Source organism: Protopterus annectens, chromosome 13.part0 (genome assembly GCF_019279795.1).
Source record: "Protopterus annectens isolate FY-2018-M chromosome 13.part0, PAN1.0, whole genome shotgun sequence".
NCBI lineage: Eukaryota > Metazoa > Chordata > Ceratodontiformes > Protopteridae > Protopterus > Protopterus annectens.
Window position 1 is genome coordinate 899,273,351 of NC_056747.1, and position 25,730 is coordinate 899,299,080.

General features: G+C 43.0%; 1 protein-coding gene across 3 annotated transcripts in view; it reads right to left on the bottom strand.

Annotated features, from left to right (window-relative positions):
• Nucleotides 1-25,730, bottom strand: part of NBR1 (NBR1 autophagy cargo receptor) — a 1,427,595-nt gene that overhangs the window by 445,315 nt on the left and 956,550 nt on the right. For all 3 annotated transcript variants that reach the window (XM_044054653.1, XM_044054654.1, XM_044054652.1), the window contains one exon: nt 12,063-12,203. In XM_044054653.1, the coding sequence (XP_043910588.1) occupies nt 12,063-12,203 (141 nt within the window). The remainder of the gene's footprint in view (nt 1-12,062; nt 12,204-25,730) is intronic.

Sequence of the window (25,730 nt, forward strand, 5' to 3'; positions counted from 1 at the left end):
TAAATTTGGTGGACTTTTTTGAGAGGGTTACCAAAACACTGGATGATGGCAAGACTGTGCACTCAGCTTAACTCGACCTGGCCAAGGCTTTTGATACAAAACTCCACTCGGGTATTATGGACAACTTCACTAAATTAGGTATAAACCCTTTTATCACCCACTGGATAACCAGCTGGCTCACTGATATGACCCAGAAGGTCAAAATAGATGAGGCCACCTCCACTAAGAAACCAGTCACAAGCAGAGTCTCCCAGTGCTCAGTACTGGACCTGCTCCTTTTTGGCATCTATTTCTCTGAAATGGAAGCAAATGCTGACAGTTTATGACTGACTAAGTCTGAAGATGATTGCAAGCTGGGGGTTATCATCGACAACCCTGCAGACACTAGCATTCTTCAAGAAGACCTATCTCTAACTGACAAACTGTGCCAAAGCCAAGATCTTATACTCAATGCAAAGAATTGCACAGTTGTACCCTGTGCAAAGTCAACCATTCTGGTTAGTTACCATGTTGATAATATGCCCCTAAGAGTCGACTCAGTAGTCACAGACCTGGGTACGCACAGACAGTAGCCTTACCTTCGACCACCATTAAGGCCACTATGGTGAAGAAATCCTTTTATGTTATGCAACTTGTAAGTAAGGGCATGGCATCTAGGTCCAAAGAGGTCATTATCCCACTGTACTCTGCCCTTATCAGAAAAATCATACAGTACAATGCTTCCTTTGGTATGTACCTAACCAGGAATATGCAGCAACTACAGTGGCCTCAGAGGTTCCTTACAAAAAGGATACAAGGCATAATAAACCTGCCTTATGCAGATTGCATTAAACCCCTTTCTCTCTACACAGTCTCCTACAGACTGCTGAGGGGATGAACTATTCCTGGCTTATAAGGCATCCACAAACCTCACATTTACAAATCTCCTACATAGTTGTAAGTCAAATAGTACCAGAAATACAATGTCTAGGGACCAGGATTTTTGTCTCTGACTTAAACAAAGAAATGTATTCTAGAGACTGCCCCTCCTATGGAATAGGCTTCCCATCCACCTGAAGCTGAGTTTGTCTATTACCCAGCTTAAGCACAACCTAGACCAGTGGATGGGGAATAAGAAATTTATACAGGGCCTGGCACCCATGTCCCTTATGGACAGAGGCAGCTTATAAATGTCTGGCCCTCAATGTCCTATTTGGATACAGGACATCATTATTCTTTCGGGAAATCTTGGCTAGGCTTAGAAAGGCCTCCTGAGTCATCAGCCTAGTAACAATCTATGAAACTATAATGACGGACTCTTATCATCCCTCTCAGTCAGTCTCGACTGATGGGTTATATACCCTCGTGGTGGATCAGTGAAGGCAATTTTTCTACACAAATGCTTCTACAGCACTCACGTTCCATCTCTCCCATCTCATAATACAGTGTTTCCCTACTGTTCCTCAGATTGAGTTTGTCATCGGAGGCCATAAACATGGAGGCACATAGCAATGCAAGTACCTGCTGCTCTAGCTGCTCCGTCTGCTGCACTGTGAAGCAGTCTCACAGACTGGTAAGTAACAAGCAACATTGTATAAAGTTCAGATTCAGGATTCCTGGTAAACGGTGTTGGTGGCCTCCTAAGGGAATCCAATGACTGTTCCAGCAAAGTCCCTCTGGAACCTGGTCATGTGAGATATGTAATTTAATGCCCTCATGGAAAAGATCCCTGGGATATAAGCCTGATTTCCAAAATAATCTACTGTCCCAGACTCCCTATCAGGAGGATGGACAATGCAGCTCTCCTCGGATAGCTACTTTTAAGTAGCAGTTGCAACTACAAAAAATCTGTCATAGGACCCTTGTTCCAATATTGCCCGTCCTTGTGCTGGCTCAAAATCTTGTTTGGCTTATGTGAGATAGGTTTGACCCCAGCAGGTTTCTGCCAAGCCCTCTCCACTACAAGGTTGGTGAGACAGGCGGTCAGTGGCACAGAACTACACAGGAAGTAGAGGGACCAACCCGGAATGCCTCAAAGAATGCTTTCTCATCTAGGGAAGAGGAGGTGGTGTGCCAAGCTTCCCTCTATTACAGTAATTCCATGATCTTTCCAAAGCTGAAGTCCTCAGAAAGGGACAAGGTCTGTGTCCGGTGAAAGATTCTGTAGGGGAATCAATGTGTCTCATTTTTCACGGACACTTTCTAGGACCCTGGGGAGGGAAGTCATCTGGGAATCCAGAGGTGTCCTTAGAACCTAGTTGAAAGACTGGTTTGAGGCATTTACAGCTGGTTTGTCCTTTGAGGCAAACTTGACGTCTGTAGGGCTCAGATGGACTGATGCCGGAGGGTGGAGCCAAAACTAAGGTAGCATCCTCTTACTGCACTGACACAGTCAGGGGATGATACTATACTGAAAATATGAATGCTGATGAATACTCTAAAAGCACCAAGGATAGCCCAGCTGAAACAGTCTCCAACCTCAGAGAATAGGAAGTAGATAGAGCCAAAGGGGATACTCCCAATATCAAAGTGCCAGTAAGCTCAGGGGCTGAGATTGGAGCCAACATATGGAGTATCAAGATCCCAGACACTGAGAATGGAGACAAAATTGTCAGCATCGTGAAGAGCACCAAAAGCTTAGACTTAACCACTCAGCACCAAGACACAGTGGACTCTGAAGTTACTGGAGAAGTGCATGTCGGATGCATAACTGGTGTGAACAGATGAGATCCTACCAACACCAATAAGGAATATTTCACAAATGATTTCAGCTCTAAAGCCACCAGCAACAAAAAGTGTGGTAGGGAAGGAGCAGTGATATAGGAGTTGGTGGGTCAACTTGATCCATCCTAGAGGCAGAGTGGGATGGGATGACACACGTCTATCCAAGCCTTGAGAAATGTCTTTGTTATTTGTTCTTAATCAACACCTATGATGCCCCTTAGTAGACCTCGTAGATCTAAGGGAAGAAACTGAAGGAGGTGTGTAGCCCAGGAACATATACATCCCCCTCTCCAGGGATCCGGTGCTAGCTGAACTTTCCACTACAAGGAGACTTTATTAGAAATACAGTGGTGTCAGTCTCAACAGCCATCGACACCCAAGGTTTACTAATGACATGTTCCAAGTTGATCAGTGCTAATGGAACAGAAGATGAGGATAGTTTTTATATCTTTGGTCCAGGAGAAGGAGACTGATCAGCACGTCTCTCTTTTTCTTTTCTTTCTCTTTTTCAATGTTCTTGTCCTTTAATCTGCATCTCTTTGATTTTTCTTCCTTCATTTTCTCTAGCAGAAGACTTATTTTCAGTCAAGTCTCCTGATGTTGCAAGCAGAAGGTCCTTTAATATTAATTATTTTTTTCTCTTACTGAGAAATCATAGACCAAAAGATTGGTAAAGATCACACTGTACTTGTAAGTGTTCTAGTCCCAGGTACAAAATGCACAGTTCATGAGTATACTGGACAGGAATTTTCTGCCTACACTTGGAACACTTGCAGAAACCCAAACCCTTCTCCATTACTGTTGAAAAACTGTAAGCACCAGTGAAACTGTGGATAATGAATTATCTTGATAAAGGATAGTTAAGAGTAATGGAAAAAAGAAAGTTTTTCTGTCACAAGAACTGATGAGAAAAAGGTTAGGCTTGGGTAGGCCTTGATATACAGAGAGAGGAAAGGAGGCAGATATTGACATAAACTTGTATATACCAACAACTTGAAAATATGTCACAAAAAAAGAAGAAAATTGACAGTAAGGAGCTATAACAGCTAGCTTGAAAATATATAGCAGTTATCTGAACCACAGGGATGAGCACCGGATGATGTAGTCTATTGTGAATGGTGGCAAATGAGAACTTAAGAACTAGTAGGTATGCATGGCATTACTGGACAGGGGAGGAGTTCAAGCACTGATGAAGCATCTATGTGGACAGATAACCCATCAGCTGAGATGGACGGAGATGACAAAAGAACTGCACTGTCCTCCATGCCAAGTCTAAGACATACGCATCTTCCCACCAGTGTAAGAATCACAGGACTGCCCTGACTGATGCCCATTTGTACAGCTCACCACAAAAACACTACTTTATGCCTGGAACATACTACAGCGGCTGCTCTGCTACCTCTGGAATTTTCTCATACGTAATGTGGGCTGCAGTACCATAAGGATGAATACTCACAAGTAACCTACAGAACTTAAACTATCCCTTGCCAGAACTCCCTGTATCTGAGCCAGATGTAAGAAAGAAGATTTCAACATCCGTGCTCTTTCTTGGGTCAGGATAAGTTAAACTTTTATGTCCAAATGTAGCCCTACAAAGACCTTCCCAGATTTTGCTCTAAGATGAATATGGACAGGCTGAGAGGACACCATAAGGGTGGACATTGTCAGGTCTAAGGACCTGTCCATCTCCTACTACGATGAAGGCTGGATGAAGCAGTTGCCCGAGTACACAAGGACATCTTTGCTTTTTAAATATACAAACATTTGATGAAGAACCCTGGGCCAGTGCACAGACCACACAGAAAGGAAACAACATGATATGGTTTTCCTCTACACTGAATATGAGGAAATGCCTTTGATTTTGCTGAGTCAGAATGCGTACTTGAGAATCCTTCAAGTCCAAGTTGGCCAAAAGGTCCCCTTTGCACAGCAAGGAAAGCAGGCCCTGGTACATAAGTGACTAATTTTCTGATGTCTAGGAACTTGTATAGCCTGGAAAGATCTAAAATTGAACTCCAGTTCCATCTTTCTTGGGGAACAGGTGCAAACAAGAGTAAAATCTCTTACCTACATATCTGTCAGGTAGCTGCTTCACAATCCTACAGCAATCAGGTGTTTAACTATTCCCAGGGCTATGTCTTCTTGGTCTGTGGGGACTGAAGACACCACCATAAAATAAGGTACTAAAATAAATCATATTCTGTACCACAAGGTAAACTAGCTCTTACCTATCTGTCTGATGTCAGTACAAATTAGTCATCTTCTGTATGGGCTAGACTTCCACCCAATATAAGGGAAGAAGGATGCATAAAAGGGAAAGCTGAGTAGACAATATTGTATGGGTGACTCATGGCAGAAGGTGGCTCCCCATTTCCCTTGCCTTGCTGCCTCTCTCATCCTATACTACCACAACACAGTTTCTTCTTATCAAATGTCCTCATTTACTTACAGTAACCAACTTCTGTTTGCTTCCTGAAAGAAGGCCAACTTCTGTAGCCAAATTTCAAAGACAGTGGTACAGGAGTAGTGACGCAGGGCTGCCAAGTATGAGGCCTACCCTCTCCAAGGGAGTTAGATGACTGGAAAACTTTAGCCTGAAAAACAAATGATCTGTTCTTCTGATCTGTTACCAGTCAAAAGAGCTGTGATATTCATTCTTCTGAAACAGTTGAGGAGGGGGAGGGCACTGCTATCAGATCAAAATTTTTTTTTGCAGATACATAGGAATTGGTGTCTTGACCTAGATATCAGTAGTATCCTGAAAGGTCTGTAAAGTAAGACGCCCATCTGTCACCATTCACTGCTAGAATCACACCAGCAAGAGAGAGCACAAGAATGGAGATAGCAGACTTCTGAAGATATGATGGAATCACACCACCAGTGTGAAACACAGTCCTTTTCCTACTATCAGAGACCACATTTTTTTGTCTTCGACAAAGCTGCTTAACTTTTCCTTTTGAATCTAGAATGGACAGTATTCAACAAGGCCAGTTAGTGCAACATTTAAGTTGCTGGTCTTCAGGGAAAATCTCAGCTAATTACCAAAACAGAAATAAGACACATTTTTACCTTAGCAACTGATCTAAGAGGAGGCCACTTCTTAATACTTCCCTGTGGCTGTGTTTATTCTCTGTACAAAACAGAATCATCTTTTCTTTCAGGAAGTTCCTACATTTGGAGAGGAATCGGTATTTGTGGTGATGCATGGCATGAGGTCATATGGCAAATGCAACAGCATGCTTACAGTAAGGCCATATTAGCTATATAACAAGGATCCTACCTGAACGGTTTTGCTTGAATCCTAAGAAACAAAGCCATCTGGAAAAAAAAGAAAACAAAATGCTATGTCATAATTTGTGAGAAGGCCAACTATGGGAAACACAGCCAGGTCCCATTCCTTGGCTGTGGCCATACGCATAAGGTTATAAAGACAGCACCAAGGGCCCAAAGAGCCACACTACAAAATTTGCCAAGGGAAATTAAGTACTGGAAGCAGCTACACTTAAGAAAACTGGACCTAGCTACAGTCAGAGCTACTATTATCTCCACCAATACCTCCAGAGTTGAAGGCAACGTGGGTCTTTCCCCCAACCTCCACACACATCAAAAAGAGCTGTGCTCTAACATTCCACCTTGGCTCCTGTCCCTAGCATGTCATCAGACAGAGAATGATCCTTCCAAAAAACGACACCACCTCTGCTGGATAAAAGAAACACAAAAGGGACAGAAAGTCAGCACAACAATCAAGTAGAAGAAAACTCATGGAAGACACCCAGGTGTTGGGTAAAAAAAAATTAATGTTAGAAAGGCCTAGATAAGAAGTTAAGCTCAAGGTGCCAGAACAGGAAGGACTGCCATAAGGGATCAGTAAACAGCCCCTTCAAACTGAAATCCTGTTTGAACAGAAAGAGATTAGCCTTAATTCTGCCAACATCTGTAAGGGACCAAGGCAAGAACATGCCCTAACATCATCAGTGAAACCAAAGCCTAACCATATACACTATGCCATCTCATCCACGTCTGGACACAGACATTGGTAATATGCAATACTGCTCCATCTGCAAAGGTAACTGTTCCTATTTGAACCCAGCAGAAGGCTTCTTAGCAGCTCCACCCCCCCCCCAAAACAATACTCTGCTTGAAAGCAAAACAATCCAGAAAAAAGGGCATCAGCCAGTTACCAAATGGAGATGGAATCCACCATACATGAGAGGGGACAGTGTCTGGTCAACTATGGACAAGAAAGACATCAGTAAAGAGAAAGACACAAATGCTTTTTACAAACATTCTTTAGACTGTCCTCAAATGTCCATAACATTTTTCATCATTGAAAAGATACACCAGGATCAAAGGGGAGGTGACTGGGAAACTTTACTGGGTACTAGAGAACTAATTTGGCAGTTAAAATTGAATGCCACAAAATATCCAGGACTGAATGACAACACCAGTCTTGCCCCCATACTTAAAACAAAAAGAAATGTGCTTTAAATTCACTTTAGGCTGCACATATTTGTTATAAGATTTTAACTGACATTTTTATGATCCTAATACAATATTTGTTATAGCTGTTATGAACCACTAGCATTTAACATCTATTGCATTGGTATTTTTCCTGGCTAACACTTTAAACATTTACAGAAGTAGTTCAGGTAGTCTGGTTTGTGCAGGTTTATTTACATCATTTTTTAACCATGGCAGCTACCTGGATTTTTCACAACATAAAATTGTGATTTTTAATGTCATGCGGGTCAATTTTATTATCATTAGGAAAGTTATTATGTTTTATGTTTAGAAGGACATGTTTTTTAAAAAAGTAAGAAATTTTCTTAGCCTCAAAAGGATTTTTATACGCAATAGTATTAATATAGAAGTGCAATTAATTTCAAATGTATTTTGTATGTTTAGCTTGTTGAGGCATCATTACATTGTTGGTGATGTTTCAAACAATTAATTAATTAATGTAACGCACTTGCGCTATAAAACATGGTTCTGGGTTTTAACCTGTTACACTCGAAAAAGCCCAGTAAGACCGGGCGAAAGCGCTTGTGAACATTTCGTTGTACGTTCTGTTTTCTTTTTATTAAAGCAGTCGGCTTGTCCAATGGTGGATTACTTTGACCATTTGGAGTATTATCATTCAGTTCAACTGGACTTTGTTATTGTGCTTGTGATTTTTAAGCTATTGGCAGTTCGTTGAAATATTTTTATTACAAATGGAGTTCTCAGGTTTTGGACCTGAAAGGTTTCTCCCTCACTTGTTTATGGACAAGAAAGAAACAAGAAGAAAGAATAGCTGTCTAAAATCTTACCATAACCATAGACAGCCTTCTCTTCTATATGCTGCAGTAGTCATAACATGAGGGAGTCCGCTGCAGGCTTTCCCGAACATCCGGCCAGTATACAAAAGTCTAAAGCTACTATTAGGTACATGCAACATTGCATATAGGTCCCTGTCCAATGTCAGGCTTAAAGATGATATCGGCAAGTACTATCCTCAGAACTTTTCTGCCACCAGTCTGAATGCCATCTCTGGTAATTTGCTCAACACAGAAGTTGCAGATTCCAAGTCAGACAATTGCCCCGCTAGGGGGTTTTCTTAATTTTTTTGTGCTACTGTTTTGCTGAGGTTACATGTCATCTAGTAAGGGCAAGTGTCAGTGTGGTGGCAAATTCCACATAAGGCTTCCCATGATCTGTGCCTTTGTGGTCTAGGCCCCAAGCACAACCATACCGCCTGAGCTACTTGCAACGTTTTTGTTCCAAAGACCCTTCACAGCAGTCTCGCTTCTATCAATTTCCATTTAGAGAACCAACACCTTGGAAGGTATGTTGGGCCTTTCAGAAGAGCCTGTACAAAAAAAAGGCCAAGAAATCTAGGCCTGAGGTTTCTACTGTTCCTCCAATTCTGGATGTCTCTTCCATCCTGGACATAAGAGGAGATGGGGACTCAACAGCAGCAACATCTAAGAGGCATAAAGCCACCCAACACCTCTTTTGAAATCCCACTAACCACAGCAGACTAAAAAAAGGACAATGCTCTCTGCAGAAATGGACAGAAGCTGCTTCGACAGAGCCTCATCTCAGAAGGCCAGTACTAACTTTGGGAAAAAACTGCCCCTCACACCACTAAGAAGGGGCGAAAAAAAACATAGTGCACTCACTCAGCTGAAACAACCCAACTGTGGAAGCTCTTCCCCAGTGCACTGACTTCTACAAGTGGAGGAGCAAGCCCCATCCAGAAGGGTTGAAGGCCGCCATATGCCCTCAAAGAATGAGGAATGTACCACTAGCTGAGCCCAAAATGGGAAATGGAACAAGCAGTGTGACTAAATATGTGGGGGAGACTGGCGACCAAGCTGAGGCCTAAAGATCCAATAACATCTCACTGAAGCTCTCCACTACCTCATCTTCCATCCCATAAGGAGAGAGTCAGAGTACACTGCTGATAAAAGAAAGGAAGTTGCCCAGTTAGCTGAACTCTGCTGAAACTGGGCCTTATCCCTGTTCCCACTTACATGCCTCTTCCAACATCAATCACTCCAGCATACAGAAGGCCCCAAGCCCAGAGAAAAGGAAAGCAACACAGACAACAATATGGACCAAAAGGGCATGGACTACCCATACATAAACTAACAATGGCAAGATGCTACCAGCCATACACAAAGTGACAGAAAGCCAGTAAAGGAAGATGGATCTTGCATAGCAAAGAAAGCCTCTGGGTGACAGCCTTAACAGATGCCACAGACCAAGGAGACCAGTGTAAAAGATTGCTACCAAGGACCAAAGGGGAAGATAGAGGGGGTAAAATGCCTGCCCTAGGATTCCTATGCATGGCAATTTGATGCTAAAGCTATCAGAAAGCAGAGGAAGAGAAATGCCTCTTACCTACAATTAGGTCAAATTGCTGGACAGGAGGAGGCTCTGAGGTCAGGATGACCTAAAAGTCCATTTCTAACAAAAAGAAAGGTCACCCCCAAGACACAGAGAGACCCTTTTCCTGATAAAGGGATGGTGGGTACTACTGGTCTTAGAAGGACCACATCTCCAAAACGGGAGAAGGGTACTTATGAAAAAAACAGGTGTTAAACCGCCCTAGTCCTAAAAGACAGAGAATGAACAGCAACTTCCAGTCTCTGTTGAACAACAGAAGTCTAGTTCTGCACTGCAGCTCTCCTGTGTGACCCACACTGAAGTCAGAAATGGGGAGAGAGAAAAAAAAAAAAACAGAAATGGAGGGGTTACCTTTCTAACAGTCCATGGATGATACGTCTTCCAGTGTAACTACAACTGACAGCTGTCTAATCCACTCAAATCATCCAAAAGGCCGGATCATGGAGAAAGGAACTTGACAAAAAGGCTCTACAGAAAGTCAAGGCTGCTCCCAAACTGGCTCCCAAAGACATGACTGAGGCATGCATGGGGTTTATGTCTTTTTCTGGAACAGCCAGGACTCAGACGCCAGAGGAAAGGACCATCCAAAGAAGAGTGATATCTGGTCTCTGTCCAGGAAGATATCAGGCACACACTGTGACCTTTGTATAAAAAGCCCATTCATGATAAAGGACATATTCAGTAAGAACATATCCATATCATCCTCCAGGGTAATGTCCTTAGCCATGCCTTGCACTACAGTGTTATGCCCGTGACTACCACCTTAGCCAAGATATCCATCTGAGGCACCAAAAACAACATCTTAGGTGAGGTTCCAAAAGAATAGCATTTGCAAAGATCAGGATGGGATCCTCCTTTACCAAACACTCAGGAAATATTACAAGCATAGTTCTCATACAGCACAACAGGAGGAACTGATGCCTACACAGATGACATGCATAATTCATGACCCCAAGCCATAATGTGGTGAAAGAGTACAACTTCCTGCCAGACCTGTCTGCTCAGTTCTGACGTATGGAAGGCTGGCCTCTAGGCTCACTGAAAGCTCATGCAGACTATGCAAAAGTGAGCCTTGGGACAATTTGATAAAACTTTACTGTGTTATGGAGGGGAGAACAGACAGAAAACAAATGTTTCAAGGCTTCCTCAACCAATGAAAGATGATGTTTCCAAACTTCTGATATAATCTTCACAAAGAATGACAGAAAAAGTAGGATGTGTTGGGACTCTGGCAACACAGCACAGGAACCACCTAAAACAATGGTGAGAGCATCCTGAAACATCACAAGGATTCTCAGAAGAAAATCATCATTCTAAGAGAAATGCTTCACCTGTCTCAAAAAGAGAGGCCTCCATGATACCCCTCCACCCCAGAGTTGTGAATTAACAGAACTCCCATACTCCAAACACCTTAAATCCAGAGTTGCGTCTATTCTCATGCAAGTCAGTGACAGGCATCACAGTAGTACCTAAGAGGGTGTGGCCTATTTAGAATCTACCAATAGCATCAAACCATATCCCAGTGATAAAGCTGTGTGCCCAAGACTGTACATCCCAAGCAACAGACAAGCAAGCACTGCATCTCTCTCTCTCTCTCTCCCTCTCTCTCTCCACGTCATTTTTTGACTCCTTTTCCATCAGGGCCACCAAGTCTTTCTGGGATGAGGGGGGAAGCTACAGGGAAAGCATCCTTGGCCCTAAATGTTTACTGATCTGGGACCTGATGACTCAAGGGGCTACTCCTCATGATCAAACTAGGTGAATGGAGGACCAAGCTAAACAGGCAAGACAATGCTTTGGAAGCACCTCTCCAAAGCTGAAGTTTTTATCATCAGTAAAGAAGGATGCTCCAAGCCCCTGCTAAACAATTCCTGCCTCTGGGAAGTTTTGGAGGCTATGGATAATATGGGTCCCTTTTTAAAGGGACAAGGCTCAAGCCAATTCCCTACACAAAGTCTCAGTTAACAAAATTACAGATCCACCCCCTCAGGTGCTGGGAAAGACCCTTCTACTAGTCAAAATCTAAAAACATTCAACAATGAAAAATAAATCCAAAGATCATTCAAACACACACTATTTGCGCATACATAGCAAGGACTAAAAGCTGAACTGTGCAAGGGACAAATTAATTCTTGGATGTAAGGAACAAGCAGGTTTACACAATTAGTATTCAGTGTTACTTGGCGAGGATAAACCTAACAAAGGAAACACCAAGGAGGTTCTCTTACATTAGAATGTCTACTTTTTAGCAATATAATGATCACAAGCACAGTATTTAAAATAAACTACATTAGCAGTTGATCCCATTTATCTACAATTTTAGCAAGTTCCAATAAGTGAGGAGAAAAAAAAAAGAAACAAGTCTGCTAAAAACAATCTATACTGTGTCTGTACTTAATGTGATCATGTCAGATTTGAACAGACTTCATTCAATACACAGAAAAAAATCTTTCAAGTTTCCTTCATACCAGATCCAGTCCATTTTTCTTCCACACACTCCATTTTTGCATCTGATTCATTCTCTGCAACCGTTGGAGCCAAAACTGTTACTGTGCTCTGGTCCTCTGTGGATTTTACATTAAAACTGAAAGCTTCCTGCTCCAAAGAGCCTGTGAAAGAAACATCAAATAATGCAGCATCAAGAAAAATGACGACCACTCAACAACTGACCAAGAAACAATGCACACAAACATTACCAGACAAGGATACATTTAATAGTTTTAAAACATTTCCTTTACACAGTACTTTATAGGTGAAACGCTGAGTAACAAGTAGTTAAAATAAGCTAAACTGTGGTACAAATTGCCACAAAGCTGAAGCAGTTTTAGCTAACCATCTAACTGATGCACAAGTGTTTTTTTTAACCATTGGGTAGAGGAGGTTTGATGCCACAGCCTATGAGGTCAGCCACCACTGACATCATACCCTCCTGCATAGATCCCTATCCTCCATTCTTCCGTAGGGCCATGTCAATTAGAGGTGTATGTAGGGGTGTGAACTACCAGTGGGTGGACCTCTGTTTCTCCAAGCAATGCCAGCATTTAAGCTATGAAGGGTACGGGTTCCCCATGACCAGGAAGGAGAGAACTGGTACTGGGGCCATCATGCTACAGCTGGCTAGTTACATGCACTGCTCTGAAGGAATTGGAGTCCTCATTTTCCTTCAGCAGATGCAGTTATGCCTCAGGTGTGGATGTGCAATGAACATGTCATGAAGTAGTGCACCTCACCTTCACAGTATAACATCACCCACTAACTTCCTGCCTCACTGACACAGCTGACTGCTGTTCCTAGCAATTAACTAGGTCTCTACCAGAAGCACTTTAGATCAACCACCTCCTCCAAAACGTCCACACTCTCCCTCCTAGACAGGCAGGCAGATGTATGCCTCATCCTTTTCACCACTGCCCAATCAAACCTGGATCATCTGTGCTGAAGACAGAGTTTCATCACTATATGACATACAGACAAATGTCACACAGACATAATGTAAAAGAAAAGAAAATAATGAATATGTGAGAGTGTGTGTGTGTGTGTGTGTGTGTGTGTGTGTGTGTGTGTGTGTGTGTGTGTGTGTGTGTGTGTGTGTATGTACATGAGAGAGAGAAATGCCTAGTTAGAGAGGGCTGGTTGGTTAATTAACTTGCTCAGACTCAAACCCTGTACCTTAGCTACAGGAGACAAGAGCCTTAATCCTCTACGCCAACTATCACTGTAGTTGGTTGAAATGTTCTAAAAAGGGTACTTTGTCATGTATTGGTTCATACATTTTGTTTCACTGCTTAATAGAAAAAAAATGTTCAGAACTATACATTTAAAATGTACTCTAAAAAATGCTTCTGTATTTAAGCAGAAATACATTAATTCAGGAAGGTGAATCAAACACATCCATTTATGCATACTCCTAAAATGCATTCAGGGGCTCCATAACTTGAAAACAGCCCAGGGACTAAGGTACACTTAATCCACCACAAGCTGGATGCATTTTCAATGCATGTGAGTTTGAGTTTCTGTGCATTTTCAGTAAGTGTGTGTGCCTCTATGCATTTCCAATGAACATGATCTTCAAGGTAAGAGAAGTTTACTGGTGCTCATGCAAAGTCTGTTTTCAATATGCAACTGTTTTGTTTAGCAAATGGCCATTAGTGTTTGAGCTATAAAATTTGTAAGCACTGTTAGCAGCTCAACAGGTAGCATGCTCGCCTTTGGTGCAGAAGGCTGCGGATTCTACTCCCACACCATGTAGATAGAATGAGGAGTGCTGCACTCCTGACTGTGTTAACCTTTAGATGACATGTTAAAACAAGGCCCCATCTGCTTGCATTGATCGTAGGTGCTGTGAGATCTTTCACATCCACCTGAGCTATAGAAAAGAATAGGGGGAAGTTTCCCAATGCACTGGCCCAATTTCTCCTAGTAGTATAAATACCAACAAGGGTCTCCCTTGAAAAGATGGTACTAGTCTAGTCCATAAAGGATAAATAAATTAAAAAGCTTTAAATGAAATCCACATCTTGTCTTCATTTCAAAAATAAAAAAAATAGTATGCACGCTGACACTTTTGAAAAGCATTTATGGTAACTAGGGAAGAGAGAGAGGCAAGTAATGGCACACCAGAATGGCTGGGGGTGTTGGTCCATTCTGACCTTGATTCAGCTCTGTTCAGAGTTGCACAGACTTCAGCTATACAGTTATTGTATTAACTACAAGCATTTTAAGCATCTTGCTCAAATATTTCTCATTTCCTTATACTTCTGATTGAAAGATGCACATATACAACTTCTCAAATGCCCTTAAACATAAATTAATGCGTTTTACATTCATCGGTGAGCCTTGCTATTAGATCTCCAGAGAAGAAGACTTTTACTATTTAATAGAGTCCATGACATTATGAAGTATAAGGGAAAAAATTGCTAAGGTAAACAGTGTGCTACGCTGTTAAGGGTGATATACACAACACAAACAGAAAGTTACAAATCAAAGTAGAAGGGGATGATGATAAAACAAGAAGTTCAATAAATAAGGAGAGAGAGTATGACTTTGGTCACAGGTTCTAAAGGAAAATACAAAAAAAACACAGAATACTGCATTCGTAAAAGAGAGGAAGGTTTTCTAAGGGTTAAGTCAACATGACACTAGAGAAAGGAGATTTTACCAACAGGGATGACTGCAGTTAGGGTACAGAAAACAGGGAATTGTAACTAAGAAAATTAATTCTTTTGAGTTGGAAGTTGGAACGCTGGCTCTGAATTGCCTCAATCTGGTACAGCCTTACTAAAGGTTAATACTACTGGATGCCAACATAAGCAATTACTAGAAAATGGAAATCAAAATCTAAACCAGCTGTAATTGAAGTACTGAATATTATAAAGGAGATAAAAGAAATGGAGGTGGGATCCTTAGGAAAATGAAAGAGCAGATTACATTAAAGTAAATGGAATCTCTGAGAACAATATATGCAAAATAATGTTCAGGAGAACAGATGTTTAAGGGAAGAAAGGAATACAACTATTTATGTAATGTCAAAGTAAATGGCAATTGTTAAAAGGGAAACATATACAGCATTACAAATACTGCTATGGTTAGTTTTTTATATTAATGTATGTGTAGCTACATAACTGGGTTAATTGTGATTTTAAAAAGGTTATAAACAAAGCAAAACAAAAAAACATGGTGAGGCAAAACACTAAAAAAAATGAATGACTACTAAAACTAAATGCAAACGTATGCTGCAAGTAACTAAGCAACTGTAAACAAAACGGCATGGTTAGACTACACAAAAATAAGGAATCAATAACTACATTACTAATCAAATCAGAAAAAGGAACATGTAATGTACTAAGCAAAACAAGCAGGGAAACCAATATGATGAATTAAGTCACAAAGAAAAAGTCACTACCAAAGCCTAATAGGAACAAGCAGAGTAGTTCTCAGCCGAAATCCACCACCACCATCAATGTCATGCTCACACACTGTAAAGGGTCACAACAGGAAGTAGATAAACCATCTGGTACTTCAAATTGGATGAGTAAAAAAGTACAGTTTTGTACCTACCATAAATGTAGATGTTCGAAGATCCACATTGCTGCAGTCATAACTTATGGGTAGTCCGCTGTCCTCGGTCGGCCCGAATACCAAAGTCGGTCATGGGCACTCAGATCTGACGTCAGAGCATCAAAGTATTAAAGCGCATGACCGACGTCATTTCCTCAGTCTTTTCTTGCCCCAGATGTCAGAAGGCCCTAAAAATAAAGGCCACAGCCAAAAATAGAATAACTCCCTAAAACCATGCACAAAAAACAGCTACAACCCAAATCATACCACCACTCCAAACTACAGAGGGGAAGGAGGGAGGGAAAATTGGACTGCAGCAATGTGGGTCTTCGAACATCTACATTTATGGTAGGTACAAAACTGTACTATGTTCTTCATCTCACATTGCTGCAGTCATAACTTATGGGTAGAATCCCAAAGCAGAGGTAAAGGCTGGCAAAATCATAAAGCATTGGGGGCTGCCAAAATGCCCTGTAAGATTGCAGTGGCAAATCCAGCCCTAGATTTGGAATAAAGAGGAAGATGGTAATGTTTAGAAAAAGTGTGCACTGAACTCCAAGTAGCTGCTTCCAAAATATCTTTAGTAGCTACCCCTTAAAAAGCAGTAGAAGTGGCAGTAGCCCTAGTGGAGTGAGGCCTGATTCCAGCTGGAATCTCCTTACCATGATGAGAATAACAAAAGCAATACAAAAGCCAATCCACTTAGAAATAGTTTGTTTTGAAACAGGTTTCCCTGAGAACCCAAAGCAAAAGAAACAAACAACTGCTGAGACTGTCTGAACCCTTTAGTCTTGCTCAAATAATAACGCAACTGCCTGTGAATATCCAAAGTGTGCAAAATTTTCTCCCCTTTATTTTGGGGATCTGCATAAAAGTAGGCAAATGAATAGATTGGTTCAAGGCCACATTTGAAACCACTTTAGGCATAAAAGTAGGGTTAGTACGCAGAGATACCCTGTCCTTATGAAAAATTAGGAAGGGTTCAACTGCCATTAGAGCCTGTAATTCAGAAACCCTTCTAGCAGACGTAATGGCCAACAAAAAGCAGTCTTCCAAGACAAAACTTTAGCTCAGCCCGTAGCTGCAGGTTCAAAAGGAGGTAAAGTAAGTTTTTCCAACACAAAATTGAGATCCCAAGCAGGAGTAGGAGCTCACGCTGGGTCTTATGTTCTTTGCCCTCTAAGGAATTGCTTAAACAAAGGATGAGAGAATAATGGTGGATCACAGTCATAGTGAGCAGAAATGGCTGCAGCATGAACTTTTATAGAGGAGAAAGACAAACCCTTGTCCAAGAATTCTGTAAGATATTGAAGAGAAACACTCAAATCAGGCCTGGAAACCTCAAAGCTCTTTGCTTTGCTCCAAATAAAAAATCTCCTCCATTTATCAGCATAAACTTTCCTTGTACTAGGCCTCCTGGCCTCCAAAATAACATTCAAAACTTGTTGAGGAAGCTGCGACCCTCCAAGGTCTAGAACAGAATATGCCAGGCTGTTAGATGCAGGGACTGAATCCTGACATTGAGGAAATGATTGCCCTCCTGAGTCAAAAGGTGCGGAATCAGAGTCAAAGGGTAAGGAGGATCCCGTACTAAACTCCTTAGCAGAGGGTACCAGTGCTGTCGAGGCCAATCTGGAGCTATTAGAATCATGGAGGGCTTGTCCTGTCTGACCTTCAAGAGAACCTTTGGAAGAAGAGGCAGAGGCGGAAAGGCATAGACGTGAAGATTGCTCCAACTGAATGATAGAGCATCCACTTTCCAAGCTGTGGGATGAAACATCTTTGTGCAAAACTTTGGCACCTGGAAATTTAGTGGAGAAGCGAACAGATCTATGTCTGGAGTCCCCCATATCATTGTCAACTGTCGAAATACATGAGGATCCAATTTCCACTCGTGGGGATCCACTATCCATCTGCTCAAAACATCTGCTAAGGAGTTCTGTGCTCCTGGCAGAAACCTTGCTTGAAGAGTGAGTTGCAAACTGAGAGCAGTCTCCCACAAAATCATAGCTTGCCTGCAAAGAGGGTACGAATGGGTTCCCCCTTGCTTGTTGATGTACCACATGACAGTTGTGTTGCCTGTTTGAATCAACACCTGCCCTGGGAGAAGTAAATCCTTGAAAGCCATCAATGCAAACTGGACTGCTAACATTTCCTTCAAGTTGATATGTAAATGTTGAAGTCTGACAGGCCACGTGTCTTGAACCCATTTTCCATTGAGGTGTGCTCCCCAGGCCTTGTCCGAGGCATCCGTCGTTAAAATCTGACTCGCCTCTGGTCGGGTCACAGAGAGTCCCTTGTTCAGGTGACATTCCTGAGCCCACCACAAAAATTCCTTTTGAATGCAAGGTATTATCTGAATGACAGTGTCCAGATCTTGGCAGTGTTGTGTCCATACATGATACCATTGTAGCTTCCTCATATGCAGTTTGGCATTGGGAAGCACCAGAATACAAGATGCCATGAACCCCAAGGCTTGAAGGACTGTCCTTGCAGTCAGCCTGGACCGTGAGACAATTGATGGAAGTAAAGTGTAAGATTCTTTTGCTTGTCCGGGGTCAAAAAGGCCATCTGGGAAGCTGTATTCAGTCTCACACCCAGAAAGCACATTTCCTGAGAGGGTACTAGACTGGACTTTGTTTCGTTCACAGAATACCCTAGGCACCTTAACACTGTCATAACATACTGTAGATGGTGAAGAAGCTCGTGCTTGTCTTGAGCAAGAATCAGGCAATCGTCCAAATAAGGATAAATTTGTATTCCTCTTAACCTGAAGAAGGCTATCACTGGAGCCAGAACTTTTGTGAATACTCTGGGCAGTAGATAAGCCAAAGGGCAATGCAGAGAACTGATAATGTAAAGTCCCAGCCAGCAGGAATCTCCTGCAACTGAGTCTGATAGGAACATGAAGATAAGCCTCTTTGAGATCCAGAGTTACCATCCAGTGATCTTTGCCCAACAGAGGCAGAAGTTGTTGCAACGTCAACATTTTGAATTTTGGAATGTCCAGATATGTGTTGAGGACAGATAGATCCAAGATTGGCCTCCAAGTGTTTCCTTTCTTTGGTACAAGAAATAGGCGAGAGTAAAATCCGAGGCCCACTTCTGACAGAGGGACCTGCTGTATAGCCCCATTTGAAGAAGTAAAGAAATCTGTTTGTGAGCCTCTACCCTTTGCTGAGGAGGAACGTCTGGCATGCCTTTGAAAGGAGGCAATGTGTGGAAATAAAACTTGTAGCCTCGGTCTATAATGTCCAACACCCATTTGTCCTGGGTGACTAGAAACCAATTTTGCTTGAAGAGTGCCAACTTTCCTCCCAAAGGAGCTGCCAGACAGGAAGGATCTGGCAGCTGGAGATGCAGGTCATTGGGCCTGTTTACGAAAGGACTGGCCCCTGCCCTCACCTGTAGATTGTGCTGGTGAACTCCACGGTCTGGGCCTGAAAGAACTCTGAGCTCTGCCCCTACCACGTCTAGATCTACCCCTAGACTGTGAATCAGAAGAAGTGTAAGTCCAACCCTTAGCAGGCCAGTTCCTGCTAAACTTAGGGGCTGCACCTGCAAAAATCTTTAACAGTCTGCATAGACTTAGCCTTGTCTTCCATTTTTTTCAAGACAGACTCCACAGGAGAACCAAACAAAACTTCAGACTGCAAAGGAGCATCCAAAATCCTAGCTTTAACATGCTCTGACAAATTCTGATCCTTAAGCCAGGCGTGTCTGCGAAGAACTGAACCAGTGGCAGCCACCCTGGAAGAAGCCTGCAAAGCATCAAAACCACACTGCAAAGCATGCCTACCCACCTGATCAGAGGCATGTACCAAATCCTGTAATTCCTTACACTCTATGCCCTCTGCCAAAGCATCCATTTTAGATTTTAACTGAGTAAGAAGAAAATTCTGGTACTTCAACATATGAAACTGGCAATTCAAAGCCCTCATTGCTAAAGTGGAAGAGGTATATACTTTCTTACCTCACCTTTCCAAAGCTCTAGCATCCTTATCCAAAGGAACTGGATTCTTTACAACAGAAGCCCTGACACCCTTAGGTCCCTGGCTAATAGTTTCTGGGTCGGCCCTAGGGCTCTTATACAGATAGTTATGAGCCTCAGGCACTCTGTAATACCTATCTGGCTTCACTGGCGCAGGAGGCAAAGAATCTGGATTAAGGGAAGCCTCAGAGAAAACGTCTTGAACAACATCCAAAACAGGAGGTATAGCCAAGGGCCTATGCTGTGGTAAAAACAAAAATTCCCTAAGCCTCTTCCTGGAATCTGAGAAATCCTGACCTTCCCATTTAAAATGCTCCCTCATGAAAAAGCAAAATCCTCTGGAGGAGAAGCAGAAGGAGTGGAATCCTCTGCGTCTGAATCAGAATAAGGAGGAAAATCCTGAATGTCTTCAGCCGAAGACTCTGAGTAATCTGAAGCCTGCTCCAAACTTTCCATTTCTGGCTCCACCCTAGGCCTCTTATCAGCAGGGGGCATAGAACCCCTGATTAAAGTAACTAAATCTTCTGCCATTTTAAGCATGTGTTTTTTAGGCACAGAACCTGCAGAACTAGGACTGACACCTGTGGAAGGCAAACCAGGCCTGCCTTTGGAAGGCACCTTAGAGACAGAAGGAGAAGGCCTAACCACCTTAGGCAAAGGGAGAACAGTAACCTGAGAGGCCCCCTCAGCCTGACCTGACTCCTGAGAAACCACATCTTGCAAAACCAACGTCTCCCCCTGAGACTCAGTTGAAACTTCGGCTGGATCAACCAAATCCACTGTGGTGTCTAAAGAACCGGCGTCCAGAACGGACGAGTCATCCTGTTTGGACTTTAAAGATTTATCTTTGCGCTTCTTGGCGGCGTCGGAGGATCCGACGGCATATTGTAATTACACCGCTTACCGAAGACAAGCCTAGCACAATCTAACCTACGTTTAATGGTGCACTTATTAAATCTAGCACAAAAGCGACACCCTACTACGTCGTGCTCAGGTCCCAAACAAGGAATACAAAGAGAGTGGTAATCCCTATCGGTATCTGTTTCCCACAAGAAATACAATTATTCACTTTTTCTGACATCCGAAGTAACTGAGGCAAGAAAAACAAAAATAATCCCCAACGGGGTACTTAGCCCAACTTGGTATCAGTCTGAAACTCAGAATACGAAAATTTCAGAACGCCGAACGGCACTTGCAAACGCTGCTTCTGCTTCGGACCATGCGGCAAAAAAGACTGAGGAAATTACGTCGGTCATGCGCTTTAATACCTTGACGCTCTGACGTCAGATCTGAGCGCCCATGACCGACGTCAGCCTAATACTTTGGTATTCGGGCCGACAGAGGACAGCAGACTACCCATAAGTTATGACTGCAGCAATGTGAGATGAAGAACATCAGCAATGTCTTAGTAAATGGTGACTATACTGTCAGGCATAAAGATTCCAACTCGCAATAATTGACAGAGTGGATTACACTTGGTTGTCTTTCCACTGCCAGGGTCCATGACATCACTGCGGCTCTATAGTCCCTCTCACCAGACAAATATGATTACAGCCTACTGGTACTCCACGTGACTGTGAATGACTTGAGGCACATGACCTTGACGGACATGCAGAGAAACATGTTGGATATCAACATGCATGCATCCAGTGCAGGCAAAAAGGTGATCCGGAGTTTAATCCTTCCTTAGCCCAGAATGAAACCTGTATTCACACAAAAACTGACAGGCTTCAACAAATGGCTTAAGTTGGTGCCCTTACAGGGATGCAGTATGCACCAGCACGGGATTAGATGACTGACAGTCCAAATTAATTCACCAGTGATGCCCTGAACCCCTTCCCTTGTTCTGTCACTTATGCATACTGACTAAAGCCTTGCTGTCCCCACAGTGCCTTTTTTAGGCAAAGTCTGGCTAATGGACATCTCAACAGAGCAGTTTTCAATGCATCCATTTCTAACCTTAAACTGGGCTGTATGGACCAAATTTCTTCTGGGTAACGGGCTCACAATTACGGTATAATCCTTAGACAAGAGTCTTGCACTAGGTGTTAATATTAAAAAAAACACTTACATTTCTAAGCTTGCCTTTGTTTTACCAAAAAAAAACAGGGCTTTCAGGTCACCGTGGACAGATGTCCAGTGTCTTGCAGAAGGAGCCAATGGCATTGTCAGATGTCTGTACCAGGTCCTTCCTTCTTCCTACCTCTAGGTTCCTGTGCTGGCAGAAATAAAAACTCAGGCTTTTCTTGAACCCCTTTCTCAAGATTCCTAGTACGTGCAGGAGCAGGAAACTTATTTTAATTATATTACACAAGCAAGCAGAAACAAAGGAAAGATAATCTACATGGAGGTAATACTATCACAATCATCTCAAGAATGATGGTGTAGGAGTAGGAATTGTGTTTTGAGTGGATCTACAAGCCAGTAGAAGCAAAGTACTCCATTTTTATCAGGATAATCAGCAGTAAAAAGAAGTTATGTCTTGCCATAACATTCCATCTGTGTTGTTGATCTTCATTCATTCATTACAGATGGGTTATCGGTTCCGTCCTCGGAACCAAGCCGGCCAATATCAAGCTCACATCAGCCAAAAACTCTTGAGCCAAGGTCCTACCCAGAATACTCTGCTCCCTGTTACCTCAGATCAAGTTTGCAAGTTGACAGATAAAAGTAGAGGCTACCTCTGGTCATAACAGATGTACAAGAAAGGAGTACATGAGATCAACCAAGAACCTCCAGAAGGGGGACGGAGGGTGGGAAGTAATGAATGAACAAAGATCAACAACACAGATGGAACGTTATGGTAAGACATAACTTCTTTATTTGATGTTGTTAATCTTTGTTCATTCCTTACTGATGGGATAGAGTCCCCAGCTACCTGTATTCCTGGGTGGCCCTCATGGAAGGACATTCCTGAGTACCATGGAGGCAAAAGAAGCTCTACCTCTGGAGGCCAAGTCCAGTTTGTAATGAAGAATAAAGGTATGAGGTTTGGCCCAAGTTGCAGCTGAGCAAATATCATTGAGGAAAGCCTTAGCATGGAAAGCTGCTGAAGTTGCCATAGATCTTGTAGAATGAGCTTTGACTCCATGAGGCAAGGTGAGATGTTTTTTGTTGTAGATAAAGATGATACAATTTCTCAACCATGAAGCCAATGTAACTTTTGATACAAGGATGACCCCGTCTAGGTCCAGAAAAAGCCAGAAACATTTGGTCTGATTTATGGGTAGATTTTGTTTTGTCCAGATAAAATTGTATTTGCCTACAAACATCCAAGGAGTGCAATCAATACTCTCCCCCTTGTTAGAATGGTTAGGAAAGAACACTGGGAGATCAATAGACTGGGGTGACAGATCACTCTGAAACCACTTTTGGTAAAAAGGTAGAATTGGTTCTCAGTGATACCCTATCCTTATGGAAAATAAGATAGGGAGGTTTGATGCAGAAGGCCTGAAGTTCTGACAATGGCCTGGCTGATGTGATTGCAATCAGAAACAATGTTTTCCAAGAGAGATATCTTACATCACAAGAATACGCAAGTTCAAAGGGTGGAGCTGTTAAAGCTTGCAGAACCAAAGCCAAATCCCAAGGTTGTACGGGTTCTCTAAAGGGAAGTTTTAGGTGGATAACCCCTTTCAAGAAAGTCTTACAGAGTCTGTGTGACATAAGTGAAGAATCTTGAAAACCAGTATGAAAATCTGAGATGGTAGCTAAATGTACAAGGATAGTAGAGGCAGACACTCCAGAGTGGAAAAGATATGATAAGTAATCCAATACGACTGAGACCAGGGCTGACAAGGAGTCTTTATTTGTTTATCTGCTGCCCATAGAGAGAACCTCTTCCATTTGTTAAGATAGATTAGCCTGGTGGACGATTTATGAGATATAATAAGAACATAGCGCACAGGGGATGAAAGGTTTTCATGCCTGGCAATCACAGGAAGTGGAGAAACCAAGCTGTCAGTTTCAGGGCTGTTAGATTGGTGGTGAATCAGACCCTGTGGATGGATGATCAACGTTGGGGACAGACTAAGGATCCACGGTTGATCTAGCAGGTGAGGCCAGAGGAAGGGAAACCAGACTTGTCGAGGCCAATATGGAGCAATGAGGATCACTTTGCTCTTCAACTGTCATGCTTTCTTTAGAAATTGGGAGTTGAGGGGGAGAGGAGGATAGGCATAAAGAAGACCTGATGGCTAAGCATGGACTAGAGCATCCCTTGGGGACTGTCCCCAAGGGGGGATTAGGGTAAAGTAGTTGCTGCACTTGTAGTTGGCTGGAGAGGCAAATAGGTTGCAGCAAAGCTGGCCACAGGTTTTAAAGATTTTTGCCACTAACAGAGGATTGAGGGACAACTCATGAGGCTGTAGAATGCACCTGCTCAATTTGTCCACTATCACGTTGGAGATCCTGGGAATGTGCATTGCAATCAGAAAGTGGTTGTGAGCTATTCACCCACTGCCATATTCTCAAGGCCTCTTGGCATAACGGGTAAGATCTGGTGCCCCCTTGTTTGTTGATGTACCAAATCACTGACATGTTGTCTGATTGGATTGCAATAGTCCCTAATGGAAGGATGGAGTGAAATTCTTCCAATACTAGAAGCACCTCCCTCAGTTCCAGGACACTGATATGCAAAAGGGCCTCTGTCACTGACCAGGTGCCTTGGACAGAGTTTCCCTGACATAGCCCTCCCACCCCATCAGGAATGGGAGCCCAAAACAGAACATCAGCACGGAACCGGGGTCACACCCCACTCCGACGAGCCCACCCCCAGACCAGGAGTCTCAAGAGGACCAGGAACCACAAGAGAGAGATAGCATCCCTGAAAGGTGCCACAGAAAAAAATCGGTGTGGAGCCAGGAAAGCCCTCCCCAACAGCACAGCCACTGGCCTGAGAAGAGCACGATGCCCTGTGTACCGAAGGCCATGAGGACAACTCTGGTTCCAAAGTGAGTTCCACTACTGGAGTCAGAGGGAGGGAAGTTGTTGGAGTAATATGCTTCAAAACTTGAGTGGAAGTCAAAAGATGAGTATACATTGGGGTTTGAGGCAAAATACATTTCCCTGAATGAGGGAACATGAACTTCGACAGTTGAGAGAGAGACCTCTGGCCACAAGCAACTGGTCAACAAGCTGCAACACATCCTGCCCAGAAAGATTCTTGGATGACCTCATGGAGAAGGCTGATGGCAATTCTGGCCTTTCCAGGAAAGGACTATACTGACTGCTTGCAAAAGTATCCAGTGAAGGGGAAAATTTGGTCCTTGCTAATTCAATAGATCCAGAGCTCAAAGCAGAGGAAATCTGCACTGAAGAAAATGGTGTAGAAAAGGTCTGCACTGAAGATGTCAGCACCGTAGTAGTTGAAAGTGTCTGCACTGTAAAGGCAAAGGTCTACCCCGAAGGATATGGTGCTGAATTGGGAAGTGTCTGCACCGGCAATAAGGACGGTGCCGAGAAGGACTGCATCAAAGTACATGTCGGTGCCGTGGAGTACAGAAGAGTCATACTTGGAGCCGAAGTTGACTGTACCAACGGTGCCGAAGCGGACTGAACCTGTATTGACTGTGTCGTTAGGGGTTGCGACAGAACTGTCGGAACTGTAGTTGTCTGCACCAGGAACTCCTGTGCCGATATCGATAAAGGAGACATGGCTATAGTCAGGATCATTTGGGGTGGTGCTGAGTCTGGAGCTGACAGGGTCACAGCTGGCAGCGCCGAAGTAGTAATCAATTTCACCTTCTTGTGAGTCAACTCCCTATGATCTCCAGAGGGAGAAGAAGGGAGTGACTTTGATGAAGAAGAGGAAGAATGCCTCTTGCAGGGTTTAACAGGAGGGGGGTGAGCCCTCTGACCCAGAAATAGCCTCAGAGAAATGAGACTTGTGGAGACCTTTCAAAATTAACTTATTCTTCCTCTCGTTGAGAGTCCTGGTAGAGAAGTTTTTACAAATCCCACATGGAGGATCTACAGTCAAGTGGGAGATATTAAGACAGTAGACACAAGTCATGGCCATCGGAAAGCGGTAACTTACGGCCGCAATCCTTGCACTGCTTGAAACCAACAGAACTTTTCTTATCCAACATAG